This window comes from Notamacropus eugenii, chromosome 4 (assembly GCF_028372415.1).
Source record: "Notamacropus eugenii isolate mMacEug1 chromosome 4, mMacEug1.pri_v2, whole genome shotgun sequence".
Classification (NCBI taxonomy): Eukaryota; Metazoa; Chordata; class Mammalia; order Diprotodontia; family Macropodidae; genus Notamacropus; species Notamacropus eugenii.
This window is the reverse complement of record NC_092875.1, coordinates 293692444-293710776: the sequence shown is the minus strand read 5'-3', so window position 1 is coordinate 293710776 and position 18333 is coordinate 293692444. Positions and strand designations below refer to the sequence as shown.

At 36.3% G+C, this 18333-nt stretch overlaps 1 protein-coding gene across 3 annotated transcripts in view; it reads right to left on the bottom strand.

Moving 5' to 3' along the window:
• TERF1 (telomeric repeat binding factor 1) overlaps positions 1–18333 on the bottom strand; it is a 48099-nt gene that overhangs the window by 9033 nt on the left and 20733 nt on the right. For 2 of the 3 annotated variants that reach the window (XM_072604865.1, XM_072604864.1), the window contains exons 6-9: positions 15517–15602; positions 13194–13247; positions 5631–5728; positions 4578–4714 (exon numbers count right to left, since the gene is read on the bottom strand). In XM_072604865.1, coding sequence (XP_072460966.1) covers positions 4578–4714; positions 5631–5728; positions 13194–13247; positions 15517–15602 — 375 coding nt within the window. Of the gene's footprint in view, positions 1–419; positions 1006–4577; positions 4715–5630; positions 5729–13193; positions 13248–15516; positions 15603–18333 lie in introns of those variants that run through there. The other variant, XM_072604863.1, reaches the window with a different exon arrangement.

Below are 18333 nucleotides of genomic sequence, written 5' to 3'. Positions count from 1 at the left end.
GAAAATTATGAGTAGTACTGTCTTCTTGAATATCAAGTCTTTTTTTCCTAGGGAAAATGGGATGTGAACTACATATGGTCAACAAGCTTGTCCTCCAGAACTAATAGACAGAGTTATGATTAAAGAGAGTATTTAAATAATTCCAAGTTTCCTAAACAATACCCTCAACAAAAGAATGCCATGACCGAAGGAAAAATGAGAAAGCAGTAATTCTCAACATACTCAATAGGTTAAGATTCCATCTTTTGATGGATGATGTTAGTAAGTCGCCATCTTCTCAAAAGGTGACCTAGAAGTTTTCTACTCACTCAAACAGCTATTTAATCTTATAAAACCTTTACGGTGTATGCAAAGAGAGTACCCATCATGAAAATAAGGAGTTAGGCAGGCCTTCATAAATGATTTTCTGGTTGATTACATTTTAGCAGTCATATAAAACCCCACTGTTTTTTTTTATTTTCTGACCGACTATTTCTCCAAAAACTAGTTCAGCAGAACAAAATTGAGGCCTTAAAATGCAACAAAAAGATAATTTTGTTCAAGAATATTTTGATCAACAGCAAACAAAGTGTAGAAAATGTAAACACATCTTCACCAAGGGTCTTTACCACTATCTTGGAAGAGAGATGGTACAAAGTTCAAATGGAATAGATATGGTAAAATTCTCCAGATTTTTTCTGTTCAAAATATTTTGCTGACCAAGCACTAGAAAATTACAAAACTTCTTCAATGAGATCCACAGCTACTTGCAATTTGTGTAGTAATAAGCAAAAGACTGAATGGCTGAAGAATGCTTCTCTCTCAAATTATGGCATAGAGCTTAATAAGCATTTCCTCGTGTCCCACATGGTTGAACTCCACTATGCCCTGATGACAAGTATCTCCCCAACCCTGCCTCCTGCTTTTTAGTTTCCTCTTATATGTTGTCTTCACCCGTGAAACTGTAAGATCCTTGATGGTAGGGAGTGCTTTTTTCCAATTTGTATCATGAGGATTCAGCAGTGCCTGGAACACAGAGTAGGTGCTTAACAAATGTTTATAGATTATTATTGGATTATATATTATTATGGATTATTATTAACTGTTAAATTAGGCTATTAATATTCCATATCGTGGATACTTGTCACAGATGGATAATGCTTTGTGCTCAGAACCAAATAGAAATAAGGCAGCAGGTTGAACATTTGGGAAATATTTCAACATTTTCAAGAACTCAATTTGCTTCCTGCCTCCAAAAGTCCACCTTTTAAAAAAAGTGATGCTATATGGTTGTGAATCATGGAATAGACTGATCATAGAATAAAAAAAGGCTGGTGACCCAAAAGTTACGTGGTAGAGATAAACAGGCTGAAGTACATTACTGTGTTATATCTTGTGTTCTCAAAGTAGCTTAAAAGGCATTGAATCAAAGACATTTATGATCACAAGGTGAGGTAAGCTGTTCAACAGTGAGCACAAAGGTTCAGATGGGCATTCCAATTATTATAATGGTATTGTTCTATAAAATATGAAGAGATCCTTAAAGGAAGGTTAGCAGTAACTTTGATAGATTTGTGGAAGGTTATTACAGATAATACTAATCACACAAGATAAGAAGGCACAGATGGATTGTTATTGCCTCCACCATGTTTCTTTTTATGTGTCGTCTCCTATTAGATTGAATTCTTTAAGGGCAGGAGCCATCTTTTGTCTTTCTTTATATCCCCAACACTTAGCACAGTGACTGGCACATGGCAGCTGCTTAGTAGTTAACTGATTGATATTATTGGTGCTAATTTAGGGATTTATTAAGCCAAACTGGTTTCTTTCTCTGTGTGGAGGCATGTGAATATTTAATTTTAAAGGTCTAAGTTTCTAAAAGTAGGACTTTGTGAAAACGTTTCGTTCATCATATGAATTTGGATAAATCACACATTAAAATGTGCTCCTTCTTACACCTTTTGGAATAACCAAATACAACAAACCAGGAGGCTAAGTGGTATAGTGGGTTGAGTACTGTCCTTGGAGTCAAGAAGACCTGAGTTCAAATTCAGCTTCAGTCTCAGCTTATTAGCTATATGACCCTCAGCAAGTAACATATCCTTTGTCTGCCTCAATTTCCCATCTGCAAAATGGGGATAATAATAGTAGCCACCTTCCCAAGGGTATTGTGAGGATAAAATTCTCATGTTTGTAAAGCACTGTGCAGACTAAAAAGTATTACATAAAATGCTAGCAATTATTTGAAACAGCTGGTGACACAGTGAAAAGAGTACTGGACCTGGAGTCAATAGCAGTTGTTGCTTACTTGTGTCTGACTTTGACCCCCTTTGGGGTTTTCTTGGCAAAGATACTGGAGCGAATTGCCATTTCCACCTCCAGCTCATTTTATAAGGATGAGGAAACTGAGGCAATGAGGGTTGTGACTTGCCCAGGGTCACACACTTAGTAAGTATCTGAGGCTAGATTTGAATTCAGGAAAATGAGTCCTCCTGACTCCAGTCCTGGCACTGTATCCACTGCACCACCTAGCTGCCCTAAATACTATCTCTTACTCTGCCAAGAGTATCAGTCAGGAGACCCGAATTGAAATCCCATTAACAGATACTTGCTAGCTGTTTGACTTTGGGGGCAAGTGTATCAGTAAGCACCCTGACATATACAGGGGGACCTCAGGTTCTCAGATCTGCATTCATAAAAGGAAAGCAACTTTCAAGGGGTTAACAATCATTTTAATCAAGCACATGTATCATTCATCTAGTTCAGGGGAGTCAGCACCCTGAAATTCAAAGAAAATACAAAGAAACCAGACATTTGGGTTTTCAAAGCTAGGGGGGCGGGGGGGCTCCTTGGCAGCTTCCCAGAGTCCTCATCTGGCCAAACACTTCCAGTCAATAAGCCCCAAAGTAAAACCTCAACTCAGAATATGTTTACCTTTTTTTTGGGCCAGAGGTCATCACAACCCTTGAGAACCAGGGCTTCATTAACAAAAGGCAGTGGGCCTTCCCACAGATCTTCCATAATCAAACTCCCCTTAATGGGCAGGCCCAATTAATGGGTGGGGAAGATCTTTAATCACATTAAAATAATTACCAATACAAATACATATACTGTTTCTAGCTAGAGAAACTCTTATTCTGTACTTTACTCCTAGTAAAGACTCTTGATTGATAAAAGGCAAGATTCAATCTTGCATTTGATTATACTAAAACAAAAACAGCAAAAAATCCTATTTTGCTTGCCATCACAGCAAGTCACTTAACCTCTGTCTGCCTAAGTTTCCTCAAGTGTAAAATAGGGATAATGATAGCACCTATCACCTCCTAGGATTCTTGCAAGAATGAAATGAAGTATTATTTCACATTTTAGGTGTTATATAAATGCTTATTCCTTTTCATTCATCTCACTAATTATATCATCGAAGTCTTGTGACACCTTCATCTACTAGATTAATTTCGTGATCAGCACAGAGAATCAATGTTAAGCTTAAGCTATTATAACAATGCTAAACTGATTTTAGTATTTCAGATAGGACTCAGTTTATCAAGTACAATATATGCTGTCTCAGATTTACTCACCCAGCCCTAATCTCTATTTGTATCTTCAGAATGGCATTTCCAACAGACTACTCGAACATCTTGAATTGGATGTCGCAAGGACATCTTAAACCCAGCGTCCCTCAAACTGAACTCATCCCCCACTCCAGCTTTTCTCTCTTCATGACTTCCCTATTACTGTCAATGGTAGGCTTTACAATCTAGGTGTCATTTTATTCAATCCTTTGCCAAGGCCTATTAGTTTAACCTTTGTATCACCATCTTTTATACATTTTTTCTCTCCTTTGACCCTTCCACCACCCTGGTACAGGCCCTCTTCAACTCACACCTGGATTATTACAATAACCTGCTACTCCATCTGCCTCAAGGCTCTCTCTATTCTATTCCATGCTCAATCTTCCAAAAGTCGTCTTCCAATCTCTTCTCCCCATTCTGTAAATTCCAGTAGTTCCCTGTCACCTCTAGGATCAGTATGAATTCCTCTGCTTAGTATTCAAAGCCTTTCCCAACCTGGACCCCTTTCTATTTTTCCAAGTCTTCTACTTTATTTACCTTCAAGTACTTTGGATTTAATGATGCTCAATGGTCCTCTCCTTGCTGTTCCTCAACACCGTTTTTCCCAACTTCATTCATTTCTACTGGCTGGCCTCCATTTCTGTCTCTTGTCCTCCCTTCTTGTCCCAGTTAAAATCCCATCTTCTGTAGGAGCTATTCCCGGCTCCTCCATTAATGCTAGTGTCTTCTTCCACATATCAAGTTTTTACCTAGATGTTATCTTAGGGACTGTGAGGTCCCTAAGAGCAGGGACTGCCTTGTGACTTTCTTTGTATATCCCAAAGCTTAGCATAATGCCTGGCATGTTGAAAGCACTTAATAAATTATCTCTGACTGTTTTAAAAGGTACTTTACTCAGTTTTTTTGAGGGTCATACATTGAGATGTGTGTATTTGAAAGCATTATTTTTTTATCTTACCTATTTATATTGTCCATAAATAAATACTTATTTAAATATTTATTTAATTTGAATTAAGAAACACCTACCCTCTTTCTCCATCGTCTAGGTCCTTCAGGAGTGTTTGTTTCACTGTTTGCCTTGTTTTTGTTACTGTTTATAGTGGTTATTATATGTGTTTTAGTACTTTCGCTACTGTTTTTAAGACTTTGCATGATCCTTTTACCTAAAAGAAGAAATATTCTTATTAAGTAAAAATGGATATTTAATGATTAAAGATGAATTCCCAGATTTATATTTTTTCTCACCATTGTGCAAAAGCACAAAATTTACTTATTATTTTCCTAATTATTCAATTATTTCAAGAATGCCTAAAGAAGGTAGAAATATTTAAGCTTTAAAGAGATAGGGTATTTCAGAGTTTCACAAACACATAAATTAAATTATCCCAGCCAATTTCCTCCTCCCCATCCTGGGGGGATCAGTTAATCAATTATCTTTAGGACACCGCTGTTGCATTTTTAAAATGGACATAATATTTGAACACAGGACAGTAAGATCTATCAGTGTAGAATTTCTTTTACCAATGCTGAGAATCTCAATTCCTCTACATCTTAGCTGTGGCCACAAAAACCAAAACAAAACAAAAAAAAACTTATTGGTATTTTAGGCTTCTCCAAACTTACTTAATCCATCACTCTATTTTTTACTCAAAGTACTGCACTGAGAAAGACTTGCTACAGCTTATGCTCTACTGGTAAAGCTTTGAAGAACCCAAGGTCATTTTCACACCATAAAAAAAAAAAACCCAACCCAAAAACACTCTGGTAGGACTTTAGTAGAGACAGGAAAGTTTTAAAAAGCACTTTGCAAAAACAATAATAAGTTTAATAACCTCCTATAGGTTTAAAGTGAATGGAAATTATTTCAATGGTAAAGGACAGAAAAAAATGGAAGCATCATGTCAGAGTGGAGAAAAAGCACAGTACTGGGTGTCAAGAAACCTGGGTTTTAAATGGAAATTCTGCCAACTTGGGTCACATTTTCCTTTCCTGCAAAATACAGGAGCTGGCGAATAAGATGATCTCCAAGGTCTCTTCTAGTTTTCAAATTCTATGATTATGTTAGAAAACAATACTCACTTCCTTGACTCCTTATATTTATTCTTGTTCCATCAAAATCTTGGTGTTGTGAGTTCTCAAGTATAGTTTGTGACAAAGATAAGAGACTTCCATGAGACCTAAATAAAATAAAATGTTGAATCTTATGAAAGGTTCCTGTATAAGGGGTAGGTAAAATTATGGAGTCAGTGGCTTTATCAAATCTTTTTTACTTGACACTCTTCCTCTATTTCAAGGTACTGACACAAACATTCATTACCTTGGATCTGCTGATTGCTGTTGAGCCAAAACCACGGACCATGGTTGCTATCATGTCCCCCTCCCTCCATTTCTCACTAACCCTTCCTAGCTAAGTTCTCTGAGTCTTCCAATACCTTCATATTTTCTAGTAACTGCAACAAACTTATTTGTGATAATTCAAATATTCAAATTAACAGCTAATTCAAGAAATTTATAATACAAACTTACTCCAAGTAACATTCAGGCAGTCTTCTTCTGTTGACAAGTATTTTCTTTGCTCAAAGATTATTTCTATTAGTTTGCTTCCTGATGTTGTCCAAGTAAGCCTTCCTCTACCCCTGGTGTCACTCTGGACTATTGGCACAATTTCCTCCTCCTTCTCCCCCACTCCACTATAGGACCCTTCACTGCTTGGCTCCCTTGGGCCAACCCCAATACAACCCCACTCTGGAAGCTCTTGAAACACAGGCAAGGAGTAGAAAACTCACTGAGGAAATAGGGGAAGAATTAAAAGTATTGTATCAAAGCAAAGTATAAAACTGTTATGGAGTAATGTGACTGATTTTGAGGTATGGGTGGTAAATTGTATTTTGCAATAAGAGAAGTTTCAAAAATGTATCGAACAGTAGCATACTAATTTGAACAAACACATAGCCTTCTAAGAGGACTAATTTGAAAGACGATATTCATTTAAAAGTCGTCAACAGCAACAAGTAATGGTTACAATCCATTTTTAAAATGCAATGGACAAAATGCATGATTAAAATGGAAAAACTGAATTATATAGATTTATGATCTAAATTAGTGTAGCATCTTTTGAATTTGTTAATATTTAAGCAAAGACTCTAAGACTTCTTTCTTGATGTAAAGCAACACTATAGTGAAGGAACAAAGCATGAAAAACTCAGGTGTAAATAAGTGTTGTTTCACACATTACAGAGGCAGATTTTTTTTAATTGTATCAGGGTCCCAGGTACGAATGCCAAAGAATATGTTGATCTTTACAGTTCAGGAAAGCTGAAAGACTTTGCTACAAAAGAAACAGAAACACTAACAACTTGATCTGATGCTTATGATTGCAATAAGGAAAATCTGTAATGAGGAAAAATAAACAGTGAAAGGCTTTAATGAATCATTCTTGAAAAAATCTATTAAGTGACCCTAAGGCTATCCAAATCTCAGAGATATTTGTAAAAATCTACTGCAAGAAGTTCTTCCAACAATCCTGACAAAGACGTTTCATTTCTTCAACTCCTTAATTATAACAGTAAAAATTAAACCAAGGATTATTAAAAAGATAAGCACTTAAGACTGAAATTGTATTGTGTCTATTCAATTACCTACTATGTGCCAAGCACTTTTTGAATTACTAGAAGAAATGACATTACTCAGTCCCTGCTCTCGAAAAGCTTAGACACTAATGTAGGACAACATGCAAACAACTACGTACAAACAAATTACATACAGGATAAATTGAAGATAATCTCAGAGGGAAAGGCACTAAGACAAGGAGGACAAAGAAAGGATTCTTATAGAAGACAGGAGTTTAGCGGGAACTTGAAGAAAACAATGGGGAAAAGATGAGTTAAGAGAGAATTCCAGGTACAGGGGACAGCCTATGAAGATGCAGAATGCATCATGCGAGAAAACAGCAAGGAGGCCAGTGTCATTGGATCAGAAGATTATCTCAGGTGGGGGTGGGAGTGTGGGGGACGAGAAGATTAAGCTTTATGAAGACTAGAAAAGTAGAAGGGGGTCAGGTTATGAAGACTTTACACAAAACTGTGGAACAGAAGGCAACAGGGAACTACTGCAGTTGACTGAATGTGGGGGTGGGGTGTATGTGGACATGGTTAAACTCATATTGTAACAAGATCAATTTAACGGCTGAGTGGAATGGGTTAGATGAGGTGAGGAAATCACCAGCAAGTTTTACAATATTCTAGTTATTGGCCACTATGTTTAATAGCTTTATAATTTCACGAAGCTTTATGCTATTTTGGTATAGCATTTATAGTTTATTAAATATAATGGTTGTCACCATTTCTATAAAAAAAACCAAGAAACTTAATTCATTATTGTTATTGCTTCTACAAGAAAATCAGATTCTATTTAAAAGCACCTAAATTATTTTTTTTGTTTTGTTTAATTTTAGTTTTCAACATCCATTTCCACAGAATATTAAGTTTCAAATATTCTCCCCCATCTCTCCCCTTCCCCACCCGAAAACACATGTGCATTCTGATTACCCCCTCCCTTCTATCACACCCCTCCTTTCCCTTATCCCCATCTTCCCTCTTTTCTTGTAGGGCAAGATAGATTTCTATACCCCGTTACCTGTATTTCTTATTTCCCAGTTGCATGCAAAAACAATTCAACATTCATTTCTAAAACTTTGAGTTCCAACTTCTCTCCCTTCCTCCCTCCACACCCATCCCCACTGAAAAGACAAGCAATACAATATAAGCTATATATGTGTAGTTTTGCAAACGACTTCCATAACAGCCATGGTGTGTAAGACTAATTATATTTCCCTCCATTCAATCCTGCCCCTCATTTATTCTATTCTCTCTTTTGACCTTGTCCCTAGCCAAAAGTGTTTACTTCTAATTGCTCCCTCCTCTCATTTGCCTCTGGAATTTGGCTACAATATTCCTAACAGTTTCTCTTTTTGGATCTCTTTCAGGAGGTGATGAGTGGATTCTTTAAATATTTATTATACCCTCTGGTTCTAGAATATCAGGGCAGTTTTCCTTGATAATTTCATAAAAGGAGAGGGGCAGAGCCAAGGTAGCAGAGTAGAAAGATGCACCTACTCTAATCTAGCTCTTCCCGTACAGCCCATAAAATACCTTCAAAAAATGACTCTAAACAAATTCTTGAGCAGCAGAAGCCATAAAATGACAGAGTGAAAGAGATTTCTAGCCCAAGATACCCTACAAGGCTGACAAGAAAGGTCAATTGCACGGGGCATGGAGTGCAGTGTAGCCCATGGAGCCCAGCCCAGCGTTGGCTGCACAGCATTGACAGGAACAGGACCAGAACAGGTCTTGGGGGTGGAATCTCCAGCAACAGCTGTGGTTCTCAGATCCCTCAACCCACAAACATCAAAAAAAAAAAAAAAAACAGCTTCAAAGGTCAGTGAGAAAGCTTTTTCACCTGGGTGAGAAGGGAGCAGGATCCTCCCCTAGCCCTGGCCCCAGGAGGCAGCAGTGGCAGCTGCAGCAGCAGCATCCATTTTTGGAGCCCTAGGTCTAAAGTCCCTGGGGGAATTGAGCTGCTGATCTCGGTTTCAGCCCTGAGTGGCAGCCCTGGGATGTGAAAGAGTGCTGACTGGCATATGTTCTGGAAAGGGAATTCTACTTGAAAATCCTGGGCAGAAAAGCTTTGGTAGATCCTAGAACAGATCCCAGGCTAGGAGAGGAATAAACTCCTCTCCCTTGATTGTGCCACCTTGGAGGAACTGAGAACTTTCAGTCCCCATAGTATACCCTCCTCTTGACAAAGGACTGAAAAGTAAAGGAACTGACTGGGAAAATGCCAAAAAGAGAGGAAAAAATAAGACTACAGAAGGTCACTTTCTTGGTGAACAGGTATTTTCTTCCATCCTTTCAGATGAGGAAGAACAATGCTTATCATCAGATGAAGACAAAAGGCAAGGCTTCTGCATCTAAAACCTCCAAAATAAATATGCAATGGTCTCAGGCTATGGAAGAGCTCAAAAAGGATTCTGAAAATCAAGTAAGAGATATGGAGGAAAAACTGGGAAGAGAAATGCGAGAGATGTAAGCATGAAAAGCGAGTCAACAGCTTGCTAAAGGAGACCCAAAAAAATGCTGAATAACATCTTTAAAAATAGGTTAACTCAATTGTCAAAAGAGTTCTAAAAAGCCAATGAGGAGAAGAATGCTTTAAAAAGCAGAATTAGCCAAATGGAAAAGGAGTTTCAAGTGCTCACTGAAGAAAATAGTTCTTTAAAAATTAGAATGGACCAGATGGAAGCTATGAGAAACCAAGAAGTTACAAAACAAAACCAAAAGAATGAAAAAATAGAAGATAATGTGAAATACCTCACTGGACAAACAAATGACCTGGAAAATAGTTCCAGGAGAGACAATTTAAAAATTATGGGACTACCTGAAAGCCATGATCAAAAAGAGAGCCTCAACATCATCTTTCATGAAATGATCAAGGAAAACTGCGCTGATATTCTAGAACCAGGGGGCAAAAAAATATTGAAAGAACTGATCACCACCTGAAAGAGATCCAAAAAGAGAAACTCCTAGAATATTGTAGCCAAATTCCAGAGTTCACAGGTCAAGGAGAAAATATTGCAAGCAGCTAGAATGAAACAATTCAAGTATTGTGGAAATACAATCAGCATAACACAGGATCTGGCAGCTTCTACATTAAGAGACTGAAAGGCTTGGAATATGATATTCCAGAAGCCAAAGGAACTAGGATTAAAACCAAGAATCACCTATCCAGCAAAACTGAGTATAACAATTCAGGGGAAAAAAATGGTTTTTCAGTGAAATAGACTTTCAAGCATTCTTGATGAAAAGATCAGAGCTGAACAGAAAGAAAATCTGACTTTCAAACACAAGAATCAAGAGAAGCATGAAAAGGCAAACAAGAAAGAGAAATCATAAGGGATTTACTAAAGTTGAACTGTTTACATTCCTACATGGAAAGATAATTTTTGTAACTCTTGAAACTTTTCTCAGTATTTGAGTAGTTACACACATACACACATAGTCAGTGAGCACAAGTGAGTTGAATAGGAAGGGATGATAACTAAAAAAATAAAATTAAGGGGTGAAAGAGGAATATAGTGGGAGAAAGGAAGAAATGGAAGGGGGAAAATTAGCTCTCATAAAAGAGGCAAGGAAAAGTTTTTTCAATGGAGGGGAAAAGGCGGGAGGTGAGGGGAAAAGTGAAGCTTACTCTCATCACATTTGGCTTCAGGAAGGAATAACATGCACACTCAATTTGGTATGAAAATCTATCTTACACTACAGGAAAGTAGGGGAGAAATGGGGTAGGGGGGATGATGGAAGGGAGGGCAAGTGGGAGGAGGGAGCAATTAGAAGTAAACCCTTTAGGGGAGGGACAAGGTCAAAAAAGAGAATAGAATAAAGGGGGGGGGCAGTTTAGGATGGAGGCAAATATAGTTAATCTTACAGAACAGGACTATTATGGAAGTCGTTTCCAAAACTACACATATATAGCCTGTATTGAATTGCTTTCTTTCTCAGCAGGGATGGGTGTGAAGGGAGAAAGAGAGAGAAGTTGAAACTCAAAGTTTTAGGAATGAATGTTGAGAATTGTTTTTACATACTACTGGGAAATAAGAAATACAGGTGATGGGGTACAGAAATTTATCTTGCCCTATAAGAGAAGAGAGAAGATGGGGATAAGGGAAGGGAGTAGGGTGATAGAAGGGAGGGCATATTGAGGGAAGGGGTAATCAGAATGCATGACATTTTGGAGTGGGGGGAAGGGAGAGATGGGGAGAAAATTTGGAACTCAAAATTTTGTGGAAATCAATGTTGAAAACTAAAAATAAATAAACATCAAAAAAAAAGATAATTTCATGAAAGATGATGTCTAGGCTCTTTTTTTTGATCATGGCTTTCAAGCAGTCACATAATTTTGCATTGTTCTTCCTCATCTGAAAGGATGGAAGAAAATACCTGTTCACCAAGAAAATAACCTTCTATAGTCTTATTTTTTTTTTCCCCTTTTTTGGGCATTTTCCCAGCCAGTTACTTGACTTTTGAGTCCTTTGTCAAGAAGAGGGCACACTCTGGGGACCTATAAGTTCTTAGTTCCTCCAAGATGGCATAATCAAGGGAGAGGAGTTTACTCTTCCCCTAGCCTGCACTCTGGTCTGGGAGCTACCAAAGCTTTTCTGCCCAGGATCTGCATTTTCCCTTTCCAGAGCATAGGCCAGCTGCAGATCAGCAGCTCAATTCCCCCAGGGTCTTTAAGCTGAGGGCTCCAAAAATGGACGCTGCTGCTGCAGTTGCTGCTGGTGGCGGGCCCAGACCACATTCCCTTTACCCCCAGGTGAAAGAGATTTCTCACTGACCTTTGAAGCTGTCTTTGGCGTTTCTGGGTTGAGCAATCTGGGTACCGCAGCTGGGATTCTGCTACTCTGGTCCTGTCTGTGCAGAGCTGGACCGCAGTGCGACAGACCTTTCCTGTCAGCGTTCCAGGCTGCCTTGGGCTAGAAATCTCTTTCACTCTATCATTTTGTGGCTTCTGCTGCTCTGGAATTTGTCTAGTCATTTTTTATAGGTATTGTATGGGCTATGGGGAGAGCTTCTACAGAACTGTCCTCTTATTCCATCATCTTGGCTTTGCCCCCATCTAAAATAATTATTAAACTATGCTTATGATTGCATTCTAACAGTGATGGTAGGGGGGACATTATCAGTTAATTCTAATGGTGAAAATTTCAAACCAGATAAGTACCTTGAAGTAGATTTCCATTCACACTGTGTGTCTTTAACTCCAAGTAAATGAATTGGAAGTCTAATTTTATACCCCATTTGTTCAATTATTTCTGAATATATTTAGGGAGTTTTCATTTCTCTTTTTTGGAAACAATTTTTGCCTTCTAGGAAGATATATAGCAAAGCAAATGCTAAAAACTTGAATTTATTTGATCTTGAGATTATCCCTAGGTATCTAAACGAATCAATGGGAGCATAGAAAATAGATAATTGAACAGATTTATTCTGGAATGTCTTAATCCTAGAATTCTAAAGTGCTGAAAAGGACGCTAACATTATATCTAGTTCAATGTCCTGCCCATTGCAGGGCTCGATTTGACAATATGACCAAACTAATTTCATCAATTGACTTCCCATAACCAAGTCTGGTGACACAATTCAATGAGGTTTTAAAAATTATGACAACCTATTAAAATAATATTAATTCTCTTAGCTCTCTTAGTTTTAGTTTTGCCTTTCCTCTCTGATTGAGAGGAGATATGATACAGTAGACACAAAATACAAGACTTTGATTAAGGAAGCCTGAGTGCAAATCCTGAGTAGGCTATTTACTAATTATATAGTTTCATATATATATATATATATATATATATATATATATATATCTGTTCATCTGTAAACTGAGAACAAATACTTATACGAGCTACCTCACAGTTATTGTGCAAACTGTTTTAGAAGCTTTAAGCCTAAACAAACAAGAGTTGTTATTATTTAAAATCACACTATCAGGGTTACTTATTGTATTTAAATGTAGGACCAAGACCTGGTTGGTTCATTCAATGATTTTAAAATTAAACAACAGAAAAATGTAATTTCATTTTACCTGGTTACAGATGTTGAACCTGCAGGAGATTCCAATTGTGCATCCTGTTTTTCTCTAATTTTTAAAGAAAAAGAATCAAGAAATTAAAAAGTTTTCACAAGTACTATTCAATCTGTATAGTAATTATTTTAACTAATGAAACACAAACTTCCTGAATGCAACCTTGGTGTGCCAGCTGGTGTCACTTAACAGAAAATATTCATGATAAAAGCCCCATTATAATAAAGCTTATTAGATTTACTGATGAGCAAATCTCACCTCAAAAGAGTAAACCAAGTACAATGAAAGATAGAAATTCTTACAACTCAGTTATATTTTCATTCAACCATTTGTTTATATATTCCCTGAAACTCAAGTCCCTACCCTTTTATATCCAATTCTTTGTTCCTAAGTTTTGAAATCATTTAAAATTGGGCCCCACTGTTATCTAGCCAACCTTATTTTCAATTATTCTTTAATATACACCTCGTCACCATGTCAAGCAGGTCTTAATAGCTAATATTTTGTTCCTCATTCATTTATGCTTTCTCTTACATGTAAGGCTTTTCCTTTCCCCCTTAAAATTAAGTTCATCTCTCAGTATAAAATTCATGACTCACCTCTTTTTGATTATCTGATTGACAATGGTAAGGGCTGTGTTTTGCTCTTGAAATCTTTCTAGACATAGTGCTTGGCAAATACCTGGCACATAATAAGTACTTACTAAATGCTGTTGAATTGAATTTAATGAAGGCACAGATAACATTGCTTATTAAATTTGCAGGGAAACAAAGCTGCAAGGAACACACAACAAGCATAACAGAACTGATATTCAACAACACACAAGGGCGATAGGCTAAAAATATCAAAAATAACATTGAATAGGGATAGATATAAAAATCCGAAGTTAAAATCTAAGTACATGACGGTTTGATAGTAAAAAAAAGACTCTACAAGTAAATCAAATCCAAAAAGGATGTATATACATATATACTAACATTCATAGCAGCAATTTTTGTCGTAGGAAAAAAAAGGACAAGTAGGAAGTTATGAATTGGGGTATGATTGAAGAAATCAAAGCACATAATCCTAAGAAAATAACACAATGTTTTAAGAAATAATGGATGAGGAATTTAGAGAAAACACAAGAAAATTTAAATGAATTGTGAAATGCAGGAATACATAATGAATATAATGATGGAAATGAAAAGATCTATAGAATATTGAATTCTTGTGAAGATATAATGATCGGTTTTGCTCCCATGATTACAGAAAAGTTCACCATAATGATTCCAAGAGAACATATGATGAAATACATCCAACAGAAATGGAGTAGGACAGACATGGAATGTTATACACCCTATGAGAAGACTTTAAGTCAGTTTTTTTTGTTATGAAACTTTTTTTTGTTATGAAAGGGAAGTTATGTTTTTGCATGTCTGTGCACATACATATCAGGAAATGATTGTATTAAAAGTCAAAAAGTCAATAAAGCTTTTTATAAGACTTAGTGCCTACAGTGCATCTTTAGATTGATGAGAAAACAGTGTGCCAATGAGATCTTTTTACATATACATATTTAAGGAACAGAAGGAAAAACAGGAGCTAAGAAAATAGCAACGGAAAGTAACCATAGTAGATGATGGAGAGACACCATATGAAGGAAGGAATGGTCTATGAGTCAACACTGCAGAAAAATCAAGGAGAAGGAGTAATAATAATAAGACATATAACACAGTCATTATACTTCCTTTGGGAAAGTTTCAGCAGAATGTTGGTGAAGCAAGTCAGATATCAAGAATAATGAAGAGTTATAAAGTGTTGAAGAATAAAAGGCAGCATGAGTAGTCTAAGATCGTGGCAAAAAAAGGAAGAAAAGAAATTGGATAAGGACTTGATGGAGTTGCAAGATAAAAGAAAAGGGGTTTTTGTTTTTAATGAGGATATCTGAGGAGGTATGTAGGCAAAAATGAAAGACAGTGGCCAGGAGAAAATGAAGACAAATAAGAATGACTGATAGAGCAAAGAAGATAACATATCAATATGAAAATTGGTAAATTTGTTTAGAATACATAAGAATGTTGTTTTAGATGTGTCCTGAATTTTGGAAAGTATTATGCTGGCCTAGGGTTAGATGACTTATAAGATCCAATTCCCTTTTCAGAGTGAAAACTCTCACCAAAGATTAGACTTCCTGCCCTAATAAGCCATCTTGCAGCAAATACATATTGCTGGTCAGAAGGAAAAATAGGTGAGTGGATAGAGGGTTAAAATAAATTCATCTCTGTTTTTAATTTAATATAATTTTTGTATGTTAAGTATGTCAAATAATGGCTTTACAAACCTATTTTCTGTTTCAGTGCTTGTGCTTTCAACAAAGGGACCAACAATTTCTTCATCTTTTGTGCTTTTCACTACTTTTAATGCTGCCTACAAAAAAATAAATTGGAAATACGTTAAATAAAATTGAACATTAAAAATAAATCTAAGATAATTTTCTTTGAAGTCATAAAGCTTCCTAACTCACTAAGTTTTAACAAATCAAATGTCTTTTTCTTCAATAAATGCATATATATTTTAAAATCTTTCCCCCAACTGCACATAAAAACCATTTTTAAGAAACAAATGGAACTTCAAAGAAGTTATGCTGTTTTGATTAGAATAGAAGATTTAGAGTCCTGTCTATTCCAGGTTCTGTGATAGTCCTTTGTTTCTTTGATGTTCAGGTAATTTCTCTGTACAATAAAACATTGGGTCATCTTATAAATGTTGTAACATTTCAACCCTCTCAAAAGCCAACTAGAACGAGAAATCTCAGTTCTGTGCTCTCCTACACCTGTAATAATGACCTAGAAAACACTAGAGAAAGTAAAGGAGCAACTCAAGCCAATTTGCTGATATATGCATATTATGTACCACCTTTTGCTTGAAATGGATCAACAAATTAACCACCATTTTATAGATGCGATATTACAAAGTCTGAATCATTTTAGGTTGAATTTGCTTGTGATGTTTCAGCAACAGATTTAATTAGCATTTCTGGAGCAATATAGAGGTTTATCACCATTAGACTAACAGGTAATGAATTTCATATCAATGACTAGCCATGAAACTTATGCCTAGTCATTGCAAGCAGACCTGGAAGCAAATGATGGATATTACAAAGAGTGAAATCTAGGTTTGATACTAGAGGAAAAACTTTCTAACAATTAGAACTATTCACAAGTGAAATGACCTACGTCATGGGTAGTGGACTGCAAGACAATCCCAAAAGATTCATGATGAAAAATGCAATCTGCCTCCAGAGAAAGAACTGATGTCATCTGAATAGACTGAAGCATATTGTTTTCACTTTCATTTTTTTGGTTTGAATTTTCTTACACAAAAATGACTAATCTTGAAATGTTTTACATGATTGCAAAGGTATAACCTATATCAGATTGTTTACCATCTCCAGGGAGTGGTGAGAAGGAAAGGAGGGTAAGATAGAATTTAGGAATCAAAACTTTAAAAAGTGTTAAAATTGCTTTTACATGTTATTGGGGAATATTTAATGAAATTTTAAAAAAAAGAGGTAGTGAACTGCCCTCTTTCACTGGAGGCTTCAAGTAAGGAGAGTGTTGCACTACGGATTTTGAGGGTGGGGTATGTGTTTGACCACATAGCCACTGAAGTCTCTTCCAAATCTGAATTTCAGAAAAGTCAGGTCTAACATGACAGTGTGAAATTTAAAAGGGACAAAGAAAGGATGACTTGGTTGAATTAATGCAGATTAAAGTGGGCAGAACTCAACTAACAATGTATATGGTAATAAATTTGGAAAGAAAAACTACTTTGAAAGACTTAAGAACTCTGACAAATACAATAGACAAGCAGAACTTGAAAGAGGGGTGATAAATTTGTGGTACATAATGAGAATATAGTTTTTTTTGGACATGTGGATTTGTTTGACTTATGTTACAAGGACCATGTTTTTCTTTTTTTGAGGGTGGAGGGTTTAGGAGTAGAGGGGAGCTAATCTGAAGCATTTAACAATAATAGCAAGCAATCATAAAGCACTATAAGGTTTGCAAAATGCTTTATAAATATCCCACTTTCTGTTCACAACTGCCCTGAGAGGTACTATTATCCTCATTTTACAGATGAAGGAAGTTGAAGGAGACAGATGAAGTGACTTGCCCAGGGTTACGCATCAAGTAAGTATCTGAGGTCAAATTTGAATTTAGGACTTCCTAACTCAAGAGTTGTAGTCACTAATTATTTCAGAGCAAAGAAGTTCAGAAGAAAACAGACAAGTAGTAAAGCTTTGAAAGTAACATAAGGCAGCATGTTACAATAGAGAAATCCACTGATTCTGGAGTTAGAAAGCTTGGTTTCAAATTCTACCTCTAATTAATATCTGTGAGATCTTGCACAAGAAGCTTAAGCTCCTTGGCCTTTAGTTCATCATATGTAATACGTGGGTTTTGGAACAGATATGATGGCCTCTGAGGTCCTTTTCAAGCTCTCACACCATGATCCCTTCAATCTATTACATACTTTTTTTTCTTAAAAAGCAAGTTGTCCACAAGAGGGAATCATGGTTTCACATCTTTCTGTTGTATGTAGAAATGCTAAAGATGAGTGTGTCTATATGTATGTGTGCGTGTGTGTATATAAAGCTCATAACTTAAAAATTAGACAAAAATTTTTTTAAAAGGTATTTGTATATGTAAAGTGTTGAATGGGTTCAAAAAGTCAACTTCACAAGTACAAGACTGAGGCGTCATGGATTGATAGAATTTTTCTAAAAAAAAAAAATCTTGGGTTTATAGTGAACTACAATAGAAACTCAATACAAATCAACAGTGGCAATCAAGAATATCAATTTGACAAGCGTTCAAAGAGGAAGAGCCAATCCAGGTACAAGAAGGTGATAGTAATAGTCTATGTAAATTCCATCCTGGTAAGACAATATCTGGGTAATTGTGTTCAGTTCTGGGCCAGATATGTTCAACATATCCCCAAAAGGCAGAATGAGGTAGAATAAGTGGGACTTGCAAAGATTCAAATATAGTCTGTAGGTTAGGAAAAGCTTCTTAAAAATTAGAGCTATCATTCTTAGCAATAAGAATAAGACAATTCCAAAGGACTCATAACGAAAAATGCTCTCCACCTCCAG